This window comes from Rhinatrema bivittatum, chromosome 14 (genome assembly GCF_901001135.1).
Source record: "Rhinatrema bivittatum chromosome 14, aRhiBiv1.1, whole genome shotgun sequence".
Classification (NCBI taxonomy): domain Eukaryota; kingdom Metazoa; phylum Chordata; class Amphibia; order Gymnophiona; family Rhinatrematidae; genus Rhinatrema; species Rhinatrema bivittatum.
Genome location: NC_042628.1, coordinates 72,104,719 through 72,122,637, shown reverse-complemented (window position 1 = coordinate 72,122,637; position 17,919 = coordinate 72,104,719). Strand labels below are relative to the sequence as shown.

The following is a 17,919-nucleotide window of genomic DNA, read 5'->3' as shown; positions in this document are numbered from 1 at the left end:
GTGTAGGCATTGGACCTATCACATGGTCTGACCACATTCATATCTTTGGGGTGTTTACCTTATTACAAAAAGAGAACAGACAATTTTGTAGATTGAACAATTCTTTATTGAATGATGAGCGGATATGTACAGATATTGTACAGATCCTTTGTGAGCCTCACCTGGAGTACTGTGTTCAGTTCTGGCGAACGAATCTCAAAAAGGATAGAGACAGGATGAAAACAGTCCAGAGGAAGGCAACCAAAATGGGGGGGGGGCCTGTTTCAGAAGATCTGAGAAGAGAGGCTGAAAAATCTAAATATGTGTACCCTGGAGGAGGAGGTGCAGGAGAGATATGATACAGACCTTCAGATACTTGACAGGTATTAACGATGCACAAACTTCAAACCTTTTCCATTTGAAAGAAAACAGTAGAACTAGAGGTCACAATATGAAACTCCAGAGAGACGACTCAAAGCCAACGTCAGGAAATATTTCTTCATGGAGAGGGTGGTGGATGTCTGGAATGCCCTCCCAGAAGAGGTGGTGAAGATGAGAACAAAGAAACATATAGAAACATAGAAATGACGGCAGAAGACGACCAATAGGCCCATCCAGTCTGCCCAGCAAGCTTTCACACTTATTTTCTCATACTTATCTGTTACTCCGACTGCTGAGTTCAGGGCCCTTATTGGTAGCTTTCTGATTCTAATTTCCTTCCACCCCCGCCATTGATGCAGAGAGCAGTGTTGGAGCTGCATCAAAGTGAAGTATAAGGCTTAAAGTTTGAGGGTAGTAATAGTTGTATCGAGCAAGTTCCCTGATGTTTGTATACTCATACTGCTCAGATCAATGCCTTGTTAGATGTTGTCTGGATGTAAATCCTATTTCTTCATTCCCCCCTGCCATTGAAGCAGTGAGCTGCGCTGGATATGCATTCAAAGTGAAGTATCAGGCTTAATTTGTTAGGGGTAGTAACTGCCACAATAAGCAAGCTACTCCCACGCTTATTTCTTTACCCAGACTGTGCTACCTTGTTGGTTGTTGCCTGAATGCAAATTCTCTTTTCCACATTTCCTCTTGCCGTTGAAGCATAGAGCAATGTTGGAGTCGCATTAACCGTGTGAACATTTATTGAATAAGGGTATTAATAACTAGGCAGTAGCCGACATTCCTGCAAGCCATTCCCATCCTCCAGGCTTATGGATCCACAGTGTTTATCCCACGCCCCTTTGAAATCCTTCACAGTTTTGGTCTTCACCACTTCCTCCGGAAGGGCGTTCCAGGCATCCACAACCCTCTCGTGAAGAAATACTTCCTGACATTGTTTCTGAGTCTTTCCTCCTGGAGTTTTAAATCGTGACCCCTGGTTCTGCTGATTTTTTTCCAACGGAAAATGTTGGTCGTTGACTTTGGATCATTAAAACCTTTCAAATATCCAAACGTCTGTATCATATCACCCCTGCTCCTCCTTCCCTCCAGGGTATACATATTTAGATTCTTTAATCTCTCCTCATAAGTCATTCGATGAAGACCATCCATCTTTTTGGTCGCCCTTCTCTGGACCGCCTCCATCCTGTCTCTGTCCCTTCGGAGATACGGTCTCCAGAACTGAGCACAGTACTCCAGGTGAGGCCTCACCAAGGACCTGTATAAGGGGATAATTACTTCCCTTTTCTTTCTCTTTATTGCTCTCTCCCAGCATTCTTCTGGCTTTAGCTATCGCCTTGGCACATTGTTTCGTCGACTTCAGATCGTTAGACACTATCACCCCAAGGTCTCTCTCCTGCTCCTTGCACATCAGCCCTTCACCCCCCATCGAATACAATTCTTTTGGATTTCCACAGCCCATATGCATGACTCTGCACTTCTTGGCATTGAATCTAAGCTGCCATAACTTCGACCAGTCTTCGAGCTTCCTTAAATCCCGTCTCATTCTCTCCACTCCTTCCGGCGTGTCCACTGTGTTGCAGATTTTAGTATCATCCGCAAATAGACAAACCTTACTTTCTATCCTGTCCGCGATGTCGCTCACAAAAATATTGAACAGGACCAGTCCTAACACCGACCCTTGCGGCACTCCACTCATCACCGCTCTCTCTTTAGAGTAAGTTCCATTTACCATCACACATTGACTTCTGTCCTTCAACCAGTTTCCTATCCAGGCCACTACCTTGGCACTCATACCCAAGCTTCTCATTTTATTCACAAGCCTCCTGTGCGGGACCGTATCAAAAGCTTTGCTAAAATCCAAGTAGATGATATCGAGTGCTCTTCCTCGATCCAATTCCTTAGTCACCCAATCAAAAACGTCGATCATATTTGTCTAACAGGACCTTCCCTTGGTGAAACCATGCTGCCTCTGGTCCATCAATTCTGCTGCTTATAGATAGTTCACTATTCTTTCCTTCAGCAGCGACTCCAATACTTTTCCCACCACTGAGGTGAGGCTAACCGGCCTGTAGTTTCCAGCCTCTTCTCTGCTCCCATTCTTGTGAAGCAGGACCACCGTCGCTCTTCTCCAATCACTCAGCACCACTCCTGTTTCCAGGGATCTATTGAACAGGTCACACAGCGGAGCCGCCAGCACATCTCTGAGCTCCCTCAGCATCCTGGGATGAACCTCATCAGGCCCCATGGCTTTGTCCACCTTCAGTTTTCCTAGCTCTTCCCATACATTCTCTTCCGTAAACGGAGTTTCACCCATTCCATTCCCCTCCAGTTTCTTGTTAATTAGTGCCGGTCCTTCTCCGGGGTCTTCTTTAGTGAATACCGAACTGAAGTATTTGTTTAATATTTCTGCCATTTCTTCATCTGCCTTCACCCATTGAGCCTTTTCACCTTTTAATTTCATAAGAACATGCCATACTGGGTCAGACCAAGGGTCCATCAAGCCCAGCATCCTGTCTCCAACAGTGGCCAATCCAGGCCAAAAGAACCTGGCAAGTACCTAAAAACTAAGTCTATTCCATGTTACCGTTGCTAGTAATAGCGGTGGTTATTATATAAGTCAACTTAATTAATAGCAGGTAATGGACTTCTCGTCCAAGAACTTATCCAATCCTTTTTTAAACACAGCTATACTAACTGCACTAACCACATCCTCTGGCAACAAATTCCAGAGTTTAATTGTGCGTTGAGTGAAAAAGAACTTTCTCCGATTAGTTTTAAATGTGCCACATGCTAACTTCATGGAGTGCCCCCTAGTCTTTCTATTATCCAAAAGAGTAAAAAACCGATTCACATCTACCCGTTCTAGACCTCTCATGATTTTAAACACCTCTATCATATCCCCCCTCAGTCGTCTCTTCTCCAAGCTGAACAGCCCTAACCTCTTTCGTCTTTCCTCATAGGGGAGTTGTTCCATTCCCCTTATCATTTTGGTAGCCCTTCTCTGTACCTTCTCCATCGCAATTATATCTTTTTTGAGATGCGGCGACCAGAATTGTACACAGTATTCAAGGTGCGGTCTCACCATGGAGCGATACAGAGGCATTATGACATTTTCCGTTTTATTAACCATTCCCTTTTTTAATAATTCCTAACATTCTGTTTGCTTTTTTGACTGCCGCAGCACACTGAATCGACGATTTCAATGTGTTATCCACTATGACACCTAGATCTCTTTCTTGGGTTGTAGCACCTAATATGGAGCCCAACATTGTGTAATTATAGCATGGGTTATTTTTCCCTATATGCATCACCTTGCACTTATCCACATTAAATTTCATCTGCCATTTGGATGCCCAATTTTCCAGTCTCACAAGGTCTTCCTGCAATTTATCACAATCTGCCTGTGATTTAACTACTCTGAACAATTTTGTATCATCTGCAAATTTGATTACCTCACTCGTCGTATTTCTTTCCAGATCATTTATAAATATGTTGAAAAGTAAGGGTCCCAATACAGATCCCTGAGGCACTCCACTGACCACTCCCTTCCACCTCACTTCCCCTAGGGAGCTGAGCTGCTGCCTCAGCCCGGCCTCTGTCAGGAATGGTGGGACGTTTGAAAGGACTACTCTTACCCCTTGTGCGTCAAGGGGCTCTGGAGAGTGGAAAATATTGTCAACTACTAGCCCAGTAACTATGGCTTTGTGTATTGCGGCTAGGGTGCGTAGATAGATCACTGATCTGCCAATTCCTTGCTGGCAGAGTGGACGTTCTCTGTCCCCACTATCTGTGCCGCTGCCAAGGCATATGAATGGATGTCATCTGTAGCTAACATTTTGCACTGAATAGCGTGCTTACGGCTCAGGCCACAACGCCCTCCTGTGATGATGTGTGTGTGTGTGTGGGGGGGGTGTTGTTGGCTTGGTCCTGCCATTTCCGGTGGGGAGGGGTCCAGCCACAATGGCTGCATAGGATTTTAAGGCCCTGGTTGGTGTGCTTGGGCCCGGTTCCTCCCCTCTTCTGCATCTTCTTTCCCCCTGGGCTTCTCCCCCGAGACCCCTGAAGTCCTGGCTGCCTTGGGGTGAGGTGGTGGGTGGGATAGGCCTACTTCCGGTCTGAATTGCTATTCGCTGTGCCGGCATCTGATAGAGAAGGGTCATGGACTCCTGCAGGGGACTCACCATGGGGGCTACCCATGGGGTCCTTGCTGGCATTGGCTTGGAGAAGTCTATCCTTGGACTTACCCACGAGGTTCCGACTTAAGTTGGTCTGGGGTTGCTCGCCCTGGGGGTCCCTCGTGGGATTCATTGGTTCTGCTGTGTGCCCTCCCTGGGGTTTAACTGCATCTTGAGGGACTATCTCTGAGGGAGGGGGGATCCGTCTCGGCAGGTGTCTCTTTTGGTTGTGGAATGGAGCGGGCTCCCTCCATTCCTGTCTTACCTCGGCGGTGGGCCCACTGTACCCTCTGGACCAGTTGGGCAATGCCAATCTCCGATGGTCGTTGAAATCCTCCCGAGGTCCCCTCCCCTGGACTCTTGAGTTCCAACTCCTGACAGGGCACCTGGGCAGATTGCGGCTCCTTCTTCCTAAGCTTAGGTTGTGTGCTGGAGTCCTTATGCTTCCACCTGGCTGGGCCCTTCTGGAGCATGATGACCTTAAGTTTGGCCCCAAGGCATCAGTGGAGCAGCCTGTGATGATGTGGGGAGGGCCCTCTCTGTGAAACAAGGGCCTTAATGGTGTCTCTCGTATTGTGCCTCTTCTGGAACGCTCAGCCTCCTTGGTCCTCGATGTGCTTGTGTAAAAATAATAAAGGGATGGGCAGGGGGTAGAGGGAAAAATATGGATAGAGCGAGCCTTGGTCAGTGGAAGGGGTAGCAAGCTCAGGAGACCAGGAAACAATGGAGGAACCGGTCTGAGGTCTTAGGAAATAAAGCTGTGCACAGTGGTGGTGCCTCTATAGGGGAGGGAAAAACTCAAACAAAAAAAGGGTGGCAAACTAATCAAAACTATGAACTTAAAAGAACACAAAAGGGACAAACCAAACACACAACTACAAAGGGACAAACAGAAACCACAAACAACCCTACACAATCTAAGAAACAAACACACAACTGCAAAGCTAAACCACAAGCAAACAACCCTGCAAACTATGCAAAAACAAATGAACAAACTGAATCAAGCACAAAACAAAACTACCAAAACTAAACTCTAAAGAAATACAACTAAAGATAAACTAAAGAAAATGGAGGGGGGGGAGGGGAGAGGGAAATACCGCAGCTACATCTGCCCCACCCCAGGTGCCTTGCCTGGGAAAATTCCTCAGCAGAAAGTTAAAAATGGTTTACCTTGGGTGAGGCAGCATCAGCAAGTCCAACTCCCCTGGAGAAAGTAAGGGAAAAAGATTCTCCCCTTCCTAGAGGAGAGAAAGAAGCAGAAAATGCAGCTCCTCTCTGCTCAGAGAGAGCTCAGAAAGGCAGCCTCCAGACAGCAAAGGGAGCCAGGGAAAGGCTATAGTAGTTCCCAGGTTCTTAGAGACATAGCTCAGCCAATGGGAAAGAGAGGACCATGACTGGGCAGCTGAGCATAGCACTTGTGGCTCACACACACCTGAACCAAAGAGTATAGAGCAGGAAGGGGTGCTGTAAAGCTGCTGATCCATAAAGCCTGGAGTGGGAATGAAGAGAAGAGGTATGGAGGTGGCTGCGGGAATGACGGCTACTACCTGGTGGTTAATACCCTTATTCAATAAACGTTCACACGGTTAATGAGACTCCAACATTGCTCTATGCTTCAACGGCAAGAGGAAAAGTGGAAAAGAGGATTTGCATTCAGGCAACAACCAACAAGGTAGCACAGCCTCGGTAAACAAATAAGCATGGGAATAGCTTGCTTGTTGCGGCGGTTACTACCCCAAACCAATTAAGCCTGATACTTCACTTTCAATGCATATTCAGCATAAATCTCTGCTTCAATGTTATCTCTGCTTCAACGGCAGGGGAATGAAGATAAGAGGATTTCCATTCAGACAACAACCAACAAGGACTGAATTGCACAGTCTGGGTAAACAAATAAGCGTGGGAATAGCTTGCTTGTTGCGGCGGTTACTACCCCAAACCAATTTAAGCCTGTTACTTCACTTGGAAAGCATATCCAGCGCAGCTCACTGCTTCAACGGCAGGGGGAATGAAGAAAAGAAGAAAGGGGGAATGAAGAAAAGATTTATATTCAGACAACAACAAACAAGGACTGAATTGCACAGTCTGGGTAAACAAATAAGCGTGGGAGTAGCTTGCTTGTTGCGGCAGTTACTACCCCTAACAAATTAAGCCTGATACTTCACTTTGAATGCATATCCAGCATAGTTCACTGCTTCAACGGCAGGGGGTAATGAAGAAATAGGATTTACATCCAGCCAACATCTAACAAGGCACTGATCTGAGCAGTATGAGTATACAAACATTGGGGTAAATTGCTCGATATGACAGTTACTACCCTCAAACATTAAGTCTTATACTTCACTTTGATGCAGCTCCAACACTGGCTCTCTGCATCAATGGCAGGGGTGGAAGGAAATTAGAATAAAAAAGCTATCAATAAGGGCCCTGAACTCAGCGGTCGGAGTAACAGATAAGTATGAGAAAATAAGTGTGAAAGCTTGCTGGGCAGACTGGATGGGCCTATTGGTTTTCTTCTGCCGTCATTTCTATGTTTCTATGTAACATTTGATAGTCATAGGCTGAGGTGACAAATCAGCTGATTGAGGGTCAAATGTACTAAGCTTTTATTACTGGAGAGCATGATAGAAGGGAAAAGGAGAGAAAGCGTAAAGCATTAAAAGTGGTCCTGGCTTGGAAACTTGGGCAAACCAAAGAATGCGGGGACAGAGAGAGCTGCTTGCCTTCACAATAACAGATGGCTCTGGATGACGATGAGCCGAGTTTGTCTGAAGCTGTGCTGACTGGAGTCCTATAAGCTACTTGCTTCAAGGTGTGGCACTCTTTTTCTTACCGCCTGGGGTCCATAGGTACCTGCCTCCTCTTTGTCCACGCTTTTCTGGCGAGGGATTAAAACTGCTGTCCTCCAGTGCCTCAGATCCTCACCCCCACCTCCTTCAAGGGTACGTCAAACAGAGCTGTGAGGGGCGCAGCGAGCACCTTTTTGAGCTCTTCCAGTATCGTGGGGTCTGCTTCATCCAATCCCATGGCCGCCTTCACGCTCATTTTCTTCCTTCAAGTGCTCCCTCCCCTGTAAATAGATCCGAGATCACTTTACAGCCTCCCCTTCTGCAAATACTGAGCAAAAGAACTAGCTGAAAGTTTCTGCCTTCTGCGTCACTATCCTCGCTTCCTCCTTTTAACTAGCTCCCCTTTGTATGTCCCTTATATAAGGTTATATCTCCTCTATTTTCTCTTCTATTCAGGCCTTTGCCCCTCGTTCCCTCTCTTTCTTTATCCTAATAATTCAGTCTGTCCCCTGCCTGCGCTATTTGTATTTTCTTTGCTCGTACTATTTCTGCTGCCTTAAAACAACCTTATTGTTCTCTCCTGCCCCTCTTCTCTTTCCTCACATGTGTCTTATTCAGAGATTTGTTGCGTTTTCAGTGCTCTTCTAATGCCCATGTTATCCCTACAATTCCCTTCCTGTCTTAGACATATCCTGAGCTGCTGCTAATATCAGCGGAGAATAGGATGGACAAAGGGCCGAAATCAACAACAAGTATCACGTGCCCTTGCCAGAAGGCTGAGTACGATGGACAATGTGTAATTCTGTGGGTAGCAAATTGAAAATCCCATTGGAGAGGGGCATTGGACAGAATTCTGAAATCCACCGTTTCATTCTTTTACAGGAAAAAGCAGCAGAGAATGCCAACTATTATCCAGAACCCAGAGGATGAGAGAAATGATTCCTTTTTTGTGATGACTAAGAAGGTAAGGGTTTGTCAGCAGATCCCTGGTTCACTGCTGGCGGTAGAACTTAACGCTTTGCTATCTAATGAGCTGCGCTGGTACTTTTGGGCCTGAAGTTCAGCAACAGAGGCCAAGCCCATTGAAAAAAAGGGACGTGTTCCCTCTAAGCTGTGCAAGAGTCCTCCACCTGCGGTGTTTCAGCCCTCCCATTGTCTGGATGGATGCCATGTGCCTGCCTGCCCAGTGCGTTCAGACTGCAGAAGAGCTGCCCCACAGTCCAGACACAGCGGGAGCATTGCTTACGTCTGCAGGTCTCTGGCTACAACAGTACCTCTCCTTTCCCCCTTTTTGTCCACTTTAGCTCTGACGGCTGTTTAAACCCCACCCCCCGGGACATTAAGCATGGAGGTATCTCATTTATTTATTTAATCCTATTTCATGCTCACCTGGAGGTTTCCTGCCTGGGTTCTACTCCTGGGTCCGGTCTTCCCCAGACTTGCTGGGTTTGGAGATGCTGTAGGCAGCATTCACAGATCCCATGGGAAGGGAGTCTCAGCCATTGCTCAGTGGCCTGTTTAACAAACCCGCCCCCCCGCCCACACACACACACACACACACACACACACACTTCACAGGGGGCCGCCTTCAGGCACTGAAGGGTAAGGGGGAAATGGTCTGCAGACCTGGATCAGGAATCATCCTGTGGGGGATAGCGTATGCTGTAAGGCTCAAAAAGAGTTTAAAAAAAAAAAAAAAAAAAAAAAAAAGCCACAAAAAACAAGGAAAGAAAATTTATTTTAGAGTCCCAAGTTCTTGGCCCATCCAATAGGCAGCACAAAATCAGTAAAACTGTTCAAATACTGCTTTTTAGAGAGTTCTCCAGAGTCTTAAACTATAATTCCAAGAAAAACCGTTTCCCAAAGGTCCTTACTATATATACTAGAGATGTGAATCGTGTCCTCGATCGTCTTAACGATCGATTTCGGCTGGGAGGGGGAGGGAATCGTATTGTTGCCGTTTGGGTGTGTAAACTATCGTGAAAAATCGTTAAAATCGTGAGCCGGCACACTAAACCCCCCTAAAACCCACCCCGACCCTTTAAATTAAATCCCCCACCCTCCCGAACCCCCCCCAAATGCTTTAAATTACCTGGGGATCCGGCGGTGGTCCAGAACGGCGGCGGTCCGGAACGGCCCCCTCAATAGAATCGTGTTGTCTTCAGCCGGCGCCATTTTTCAAAATGGCCGCCGCAAAATGGCGGCAGCCATAGACAAAAACGATTCAACGGAGGAGGTTGTTCCGGACCCCTGCTGGACTTTTGGCAAGTCTTGTGGGGGTCAGGAGGCCCCCCCAAGCTGGCCAAAAGTTTCCTGGGAGTCCAGCGGGGTTCCGGGAGCGATTTCTCGCCGCGAATCGTTTTCGTACGACCTCCTGCAGTCGATCTCCTGCTGGCGCCATTTTCCGTACGGAAAATGGCGCCGGCCATACGCGTATGGCCAGCGCCATTTTCCGTACGAAAACGATTCGCGGCGAGAAATCGCTCCCGGAACCCCGCTGGACTCCCAGGAAACTTTTGGCCAGCTTGGGGGGGCCTCCTGACCCCCACAAGACTTGCCAAAAGTCCAGCGGGGGTCCGGAACGACCTCCTCCGTCGAATCATTTTTTTCTATGGCCGCCGCCATTTTGCGGTGGCCATTTTGAAAAATGGCACCGGCTGAAGACAACACGATTCTATTGAGGGGGCCGTTCCGGACCGCCGCCGTTCTGGACCACCGCCGGATCCCCAGGTAATTTAAAGCATTGAGGGGGGGGGGGTTCGGGAGGGTGGGGGATTTAATTTAAAGGGTCGGGGGTGGGTTTTAGGGGGTTTTAGTGTGCCGGTTTTCCTGCCCTCCCCCTTCCCCCGATTTACGATTTTTTAACGATAAATCGGGGGAATTGGTATTGTATCGTGGCCCTAACGATTTTTTGACGATTTAAAATATATCGGACGATATTTTAAATCGTCAAAAAACGATTCACATCCCTAATATATACTACCGTATATACCACCTCCAAAGCCATTCCCTTTGGGGAAAGGACCCTCCTCTATATCCCTCCTTTTCCCTGTACCTTCCGGATCAGTCCAGACTCCTGGGTTTATTCATCCGTGCCAGCAGGCGGAGGCAGAGAAAGTAAAACTGACACTGCAGTTCCTCAGATTTTCTCTGTCTCCAGCAGTGGGTGACTAATGCTTAAACCTGCAGTTTTGGTCCAGTATTTTTTCTTTTTTATTGGTGTTTTGGGAGGGGGGGGGGGTTTGGATTCTAATTTGAACCTTCCTCCCAGGGGTCGGGGTTGCTCGTGAGGAACCTCTACCCTGCTTGGTTGAGGCGGGACGGCTGGGGGGCGGTGACCCTTTTGTACACCCGCTCCCCAAGTAACCGTGAGGTGCACATCCGGTGGTCCGGATCCCTCCCTATCACGTGTTGACTCCCTAAATTTGTGTTCCTCACTTTCCTCTTCTGTTTTAATTATTTATCTGAATTGAGCTGGGACAGCTCTCTTTGGTAATAGGAGGAGGAACTTTTCAGTGAGGCTGCTTTTAGAGCAGTAAAGTTTGAAGAAAAAAGGAGTTAGAAGGAACAGGTAGGGACGACAGCTTGGGTCGGCTGTCCCACTCCCTCAGCGGGATTTCGACGGGTTTTTCATCGGGTTTTGCAAATTATTTTCTGATTTTTTTCTTTTACTTTTTCATCGGGCCGTTGGCAACGCAATGGTGAGGGGAGTGGCTTGTCGCGCGTGCGGTTCGACTCTGGCATGGCTAAATCGCCACAATTTGTGTGCGGCGTGCGGCATGCGTTTCGGGGGGGAGGGTCCCCCAGAGCTCCTGGTGCCGGCCAAACGCAGGAGGGGTGGTCCTGCTCCTTCCCCTGCAGCTCCCAGCACTTCTGGCTGCGTGAGCCGTCTCGACACAGGAACGGCGGCCATCTTGGATCCCCCGGCGGTCAGGCCCACGTTTTTCAGGGCCTGGAGAGGATCTTCCTCCGGTGCTTTCCCCGATGCTCCCAGGTCCTGATGAGGGACAGGGGGCCCCTTTTTGACACCGGCTGATAGTGGGCGGGCTCTGGCCCCTTTTTCGCCTCAATTTGTGCTGCTTATGCACAAGGCATTTTTGGCACAATATGAGGGGTTTGGGCCTGCTGAGGGGGCCAACACCCTTCCCCTTTACTCCTGGAGCCTGGTGTCTCTCAGGACGGGTCGCTACCCAATTTTGGTGCAAGTCAGAGCATGCACGAAGCATCACAGGTAGCCACTGCACCCGCTAGAGGATTGTGAGTGCCCATGGAGGCGCCACAGGAAGTTCCCGCCGGTACAGGGACGTCACTGGCCGGTACTCGGTCGGCGGACCCGGACATAGTGGACGCCGACCACGGTGACGATCTGGATCCTGGGCCTGCGGTAGAGAGGGATGACCCCAAGATCCTGCGGTTGTTTTGCAGGGAAGAACTAGCACCGCTCATTCATCAGGTTCTGGAGGAGCTGGGACTCCAGCATCCATCGGATGACTCTCACAAAGACAGTGTGGACCCAGTTTTGCAGGGCAAGCAGCAACCCTCCTCCAGGTTCCTGTACCATGAATCCGCTAAGGCTTTGGTGGAGCAAGAGTGGAATAATCCAGACACGGGTCTGAAAGTCGGTAGGGCTATGGCCAAGCTTTATGCCTTGCCGGAGCAGACTCTGGAGTTGTTTGCCCTACCGAAGGTGGACGCCGCGGTCTCCACCATCACTAAGAAGATGACCATTCCGGTTGCGGGAGTGGCAGCTCTGAAGGATGACCAGGATTGCAAGCTGGAGATTCATCTCAAAAGGATTTTTGAGGTTTCGGCTTTGAGTCTCCGTGCGGCTATTTGTTCCAGCCTCATGCAGAGAGCATGCTTACGCTGGGTGCAGCGTTCCCAGGAGGAGCAGACACCTACGGGTGCACAAGCAGCTCAGGCAGACCGGTTAGAAGCGGCGATCGCATTTGTAGCCGATGCATTGTATGATGTGGTCCGTCCCGTATTATGGGAGCGGCGGTGTCAGCAAGGCACCTCCTCTGGCTTCGTAACTGGTCTGCTGATGTTTTATCTAAGACCCAGCTGGCGTCTTTACCATTTAAGGGTCATCTCCTCTTTGGAAAGAATTGGATCAGATTGTGAAGCAATTAGGAGATACTAAGGTACCCTCGCTTACCTGAAGACAGACCTCAGGGTAGGCGGAGTTTTCCTACTCGGCCGCGTTTTCGGGACAATCACAGGTTTCGACAACCACGCTCCGCGGCAGCGGCACAGAGGTCCTTTTCGCCTAGAGGTCAGTCCTGGGGGCAGTCCTTTCGATTCCGATCCCAAGACAGCTCAATGAAAGGAGGCCGGTCCACTCTGCTATTCCTTTTATAGGAGGGCAACTAGCATGGTTTTATGGAGAATGGGCCAAGGTCATGCAGGATCAGTGGGTTCTCAGAGTGATAAGGGATGGTTACGCCTTAGAATTTGCTCGGCCCGTCCGTGGCCTGTTCCTAATCTTCCCCTGTGGCTCACTGCAGAAGCACCGAGCAGTCCAGGAGACTTTGCACAGGTTGCCGCTCTTGGGGGCGGTGGCCCTGGTGCTTCCGGAGGAACTTTGAATGGGGCGGTATTCAATTTACTTTGTGGTTCCGAAGAAGGAGGGAGCCTTTTGCCCCATTCTCGATTTGAAACGAGTGAACACAGTGTTGAGGGTTCCCCGTTTTTAGATGGAAATGTTACGCTCGGTGATAGCAGCGGTACACACTCAGGAATTCCTGGCTTCATTAGATCTGACAGAGGCGTATCTTCACATTCCCATTTCCAGGCACCATCAACGCTACCTGAGGTTTAAGGTCCTGGGGCAGCACTTCCAGTTTCAGGCGCTCCCGTTCTGATTGGCCACGGCGCCTCATGTCTTTACCAAGATCATGGTGGTCATTGCGGTGGCGTTACGATGACAGGGTATCTTCATCCATCCTTATCTGGACAATTGGCTCATTCGGGTGAAGTCGGAGGCCAGTTTCCATACAGCAGTGCAAGCGGTACTCCGGACCTTGCGGTTGTTAGGCTGGGTGATGAATTTGGCCAAGAGCTACCTGGTTCCATCCCAAACTCTGGAGTGTCTGGGAGCGTTTTTTGACACCAGCAAAGGTAGAGTCTTTCTGACGAATGAGAGAGTACGCAAGCTACTATCTCAAGTTCAGCGATTGGTGCAGTTGTGAGTTCCCAGAGGTTGGGATGTGTTACAGGTCCTCGGTTCCATGACTTCCATGTTGGAGCTGGTGCCATGGGCCTTTGTTCATATGTGTCCCCTCCAGAGAGTGCTTCTGGCACAGTGGAGTCCAGTGTCTGCAAAGTATCACCAACCTGTTCCTCTCCCTCCAGAGACCAAGGACAGTCTGTTGTGGTGGCTACACACACCCAACCTCCGGCAGGGGGTTTCCTTGGAGATTCTAGATTGAGTGATCCTGACCACGGATGCAAGTCTCTCTAGTTGGGGAGCAGTTTGTCAGAGTCAAGCGGCTCAGGGCACTTGATCGAACGTGGAGGCGTCCTGGTCTATCAATCGCTTGGAAGCCAAGGTGGTGCATTTGGCTTTGCTTGCTTTTCAGCCTTTACTTCAGGGACGTTTGATACGAGTTCTCTCGGACAACATCTACAAACAAGGAGGCACTAGGAGCCATGCGGTGTCGCTGGAAATTCAGGACTTGATCCTGTGGGCAGAACAGCATTTAGTACAGTTACCGGCGTCTCATATTGCTGGAGTTGAGAATGTACAAGCCGATTATCTCAGTCGCATGCTCTTAGATCCGGGAGAATGGGAGTTGTCAGATGCGGAGATGCAGCTCTTTGCGAGAAATGGGGCTGTCCTTGGGTCGATCTGATGGCGACCTGTCACAATGCAAAGTCTCCTCGGTTCTTCAGCAGACGCAGGGAATACGATGCCGAGGGCGTAGATGCTCTGGTCCTTCTCTGGCCACGGGGAGTTCTGCTATATATATTCCCTCCTTGGCCCTTAGTGGGCAAGATTCTGTGGCAAATAGAGAGACATCCAGGAGAGGTGGTGCTAGTGGCCCTGGAGTGGCCACGCTGTCCTTGGTTCGCAGATCTGATAAACCTAGCAGTCGAGGGGCCGTTGTGATTCAATCATCTTCCAGGTCTACTACATCAGGGTCCCATATTTTCCAAACAGGCAGATCGTTTTTGTCTAGCAGCATGGCTTTTGAGAGGAAGCATTTAAGGTCAAGAGGATACCCGGAACCGGTGATTACTACTCTCCTTCAATCTCGGCGCAAGTCCACCTCAGTGTCGTATGTCCGAGTCTGGAAGGTATTTGAGTCCTGGTGTGTGGCGAAAAAGATTCAGGCTTTGCGTGCTTCCGTGGAAGACGTGTTATCTTTCCTACAGAATGGTCTGATCAAGGGCCTTGCATTCAACTCTCTTAGTTTAAGTGGCAGCTTTGACATCGTTGAGGGGAAACCTGGATGGTTACCGCTTATCCTCTCATTCTGATGTGGTCCATTTATTCAAGATGTAAAAAATTTGTGACCGCCGGTGAAGAGAGTTTGTCCTCTTTGGAATCTCAACCTGGTACTTTGAGGTTTGTGTGTTGCTCCTTTTGAACCTATCCGCAGGGCTACTCTTAAGGATGTCACTTGGTAGGTTGTTTTCTTGGTAGCCATTTGCTCTGCAAGGAGAATCTCAGAGTTGCAGGCTTTGTCATGTCGTGATCCCTTTCTGAAGATATCGGTCAGGGGGGTGTCTTTACGGACAGTACCATCCTGTCTCCTGAAGGTGGTATCTTCTTTTAATATTAATCAGTAGGGGTGTGCATTCGTTTTGAACTTAAATGTAAAACGCTTTTTTTTTTTTTTTTAACTTAAAAAAGTGATGAGGCGAAAACGATTGGATTTCCAACTTATTCAACATAGCTATGTTGAATACGTTGGAAATCGCGATTGTTGATCCAAAATAAAAATTTAAACCCCTCACCTTCCTTAATCCCCCCCCAAAGACTTACCACAACTCCCTGGTGGTCCAGCGAGGAGTCAGGACGCCATTTCTGAACTCCTTTGCGAGGAGCACGTGACGTCGGTGCCACGTCACAGTGACGCGGTGTCACGTGATTCCCCGCGCGATCGCTCCGGGACCCTCCGTTCGACCCAAAAGGAACTTTTGGCCAGCTTGGGGGGGCCTCCTGACACCCCCCAAGCTGGCCAAAAGTTCCTTTTGGGTCGAATGGAGGGTCCCGGAGCGATCGCGCGGGGAATCACGTGACGCCGTGTCACGTCGGAGTGACGCGGCGTCACGTGATTCCCCGCGCGATCGCTCCGGGGGACCCTCGTTGCACCCAAAAGGAACTTTTGGCCAGCTTGGGGGTGTCAGGAGGCCCCCCCAAGCTGGCCAAAAGTTCCTTTTGGGTCGAACGAGGGTCCCGGAGCGATCGCGCGGGGAATCACGTGACGCCGCGTCACTCCGACGTGGCGCCGACGTCACGTGCTCCTTGCAAAGGAGGTCAGAAATGGCGTCCTGACTCCTCGCTGGACCACCAGGGAGTTGTGGTAAGTCTTTGGGGGGGGGATTAAGGAGGGTGAGGGGTTTACATTTTTATTTGCACATATGGACATAGACTCAACTTATGGAATTCTCCATATGTCCATATTGACCGCAAATGGGACCCCCTTTCGACTTATGGACTTATGAACATAAACTTTTGCTCTGCACATCCCTATTAATCAGTCAATTGAGCTGCCAGCCTTTTCGGATTTGGCAACCTCTGAGCCCAACGCTCGTGAGCTTAGGCTATTGGACGTCCATCGAGCGTTACTTCGCTATCTTAAGATCACGAATGGATTTAGTGATCTGACTATCTTTTTGTTTTGTTTTGTTTTGTGAAGAAGGGGCTTCAAGCATCCAAAGCCACCATTGCCAGATGGCTTAAGGAAGCTATTGGATCCACTTATATTCTCAAAGGTAAGCCAGTACCGGAGGGCTTGAGGATTCATTCCACCTGATCTCAGTCGGCCTCTTGGGCAGAGGCTCACTTGGTATCACCACAAGAAATTTGTAGAGCGGCGACTTGGAAGTCGCTGCATACATTTGCAAGACATAAGAACATAAGAACATGCCATACTGGGTCAGACCAATGGTCCATCAAGCCCAGCATCCTGTTTCCAACAGTGGCCAATCCAGACCATAAGAACCTGGCAAGTACCCTGGATGTGGCAGATCAGGAGTCTTGGTCCTTTGGCGAAAGCGTGTTACGAGCGGGACTCTCCAGGCCCCACCCTGTTTAGGAAGCTTTGATACATTCCAGGAGTCTGGACTGATCCGGTACGTACAAGAAAAAGAAAATTTGGTTCTTACTTGATAATTTTCATTCCTGTAGTACCAAGGATCAGTCCAGAGTCCCGCCCAGGTATTAAGGAGGGTGGAGAGTCATCCGCTTAACTGTTGTACATTACAGATATCAGAAGTTGTTTGTTATCAAGTTTAGATTCAAATGTTTTTTATGATGGTTTGTTTGCTTTTAGCTTTGGTACAGATTAATACTGAGGAACTGCAGGTGGCATCAGGATATATAAAGCAGTGTCAGTTTTACTTTCTCTGTCTCCGCCTGCTGGCACGGATGAATAAACCCAGGAGTCTGGACTGATCCTTGGTACTACAGGAACGAAAATTATCAGGTAAGAACCAAATTTTCCTATCTCGCACCTCTCTGGGGCCTTCCATTGCTGGAAAGTTCTCATGATTACCAAATAGCACACACTTTAGTGACCTAACAGGGGTCACACCTGGTTTGGAGAAGGCCATGGTTTGTGGTCTCTGGCTAAGGAATATCACTGCAATAGCTGGGCTGAGTTGGCAGGGGGTTATGAACTAGCTGTGAATAAAAAAGGCAAGAAGTGGTGGACAGTAAATTACATAAAATGTGCATTTGGATAGAAGTAATAAAAATGTATTTATTTTATTTAAAAGAATGGATATCCGGTACAAATCCAATGATCAAATCCTGGTTTATTTCACATACAAGCTGAGTAGAACAGTACATATCTGACGCCCTCTGCGCTCATTAAAGACAGGATAAAAATAACAAGAAACCATTAATTAAAGGGTTAACCCAACATGGCCATGATTCGGCAATAATGCTCCCTCAGGGGCTGGCTTTCTGAAATACAATTAATTTATATGGGAAAATAGAATTAATGTCTTTCAAAGCACAGATTTTCTTATAGTGACTACTTTTAGCCTGTCTCTTATTTGACTATCAGAGTTGGTAGTCATGTTGGTGTTGTGTCAGGGCACATGACAAATAGCCATTGGCTGGGTGGAGGCGACCAGTTCTCACTGCACAGCGCTGGCAGAGAGACCTTTCAAAGGGTCCTTCTGATGTAACATATCATATATGCACTGAGAAACAAAAAAGTGTTTGTTCTGGACTGATTATGTTATTGTCAAGATGGTTGGTTATGTATAATTTCCTTGTTTGCTCAATAAAAATTAAATATAAAAAATAATGTTTGATGCATAGAACATGACAGCAGATAAAGACCATCCATGTTTCCTGCTAGCTAACAGATATCTGTGGTACAGACGCCACACTAGTTTTAATT

General features: G+C 48.4%; 1 protein-coding gene across 1 annotated transcript in view; it reads left to right on the top strand.

Moving 5' to 3' along the window:
* The window catches only part of LOC115076066 (B-cell receptor CD22-like), a 100,437-nt gene that overhangs the window by 69,396 nt on the left and 13,122 nt on the right, over positions 1 to 17,919 (top strand). The window contains exon 10 of the mRNA XM_029577179.1: positions 8,219 to 8,300. Within this exon, the coding sequence (XP_029433039.1) occupies positions 8,219 to 8,300 (82 nt within the window). The remainder of the gene's footprint in view (positions 1 to 8,218; positions 8,301 to 17,919) is intronic.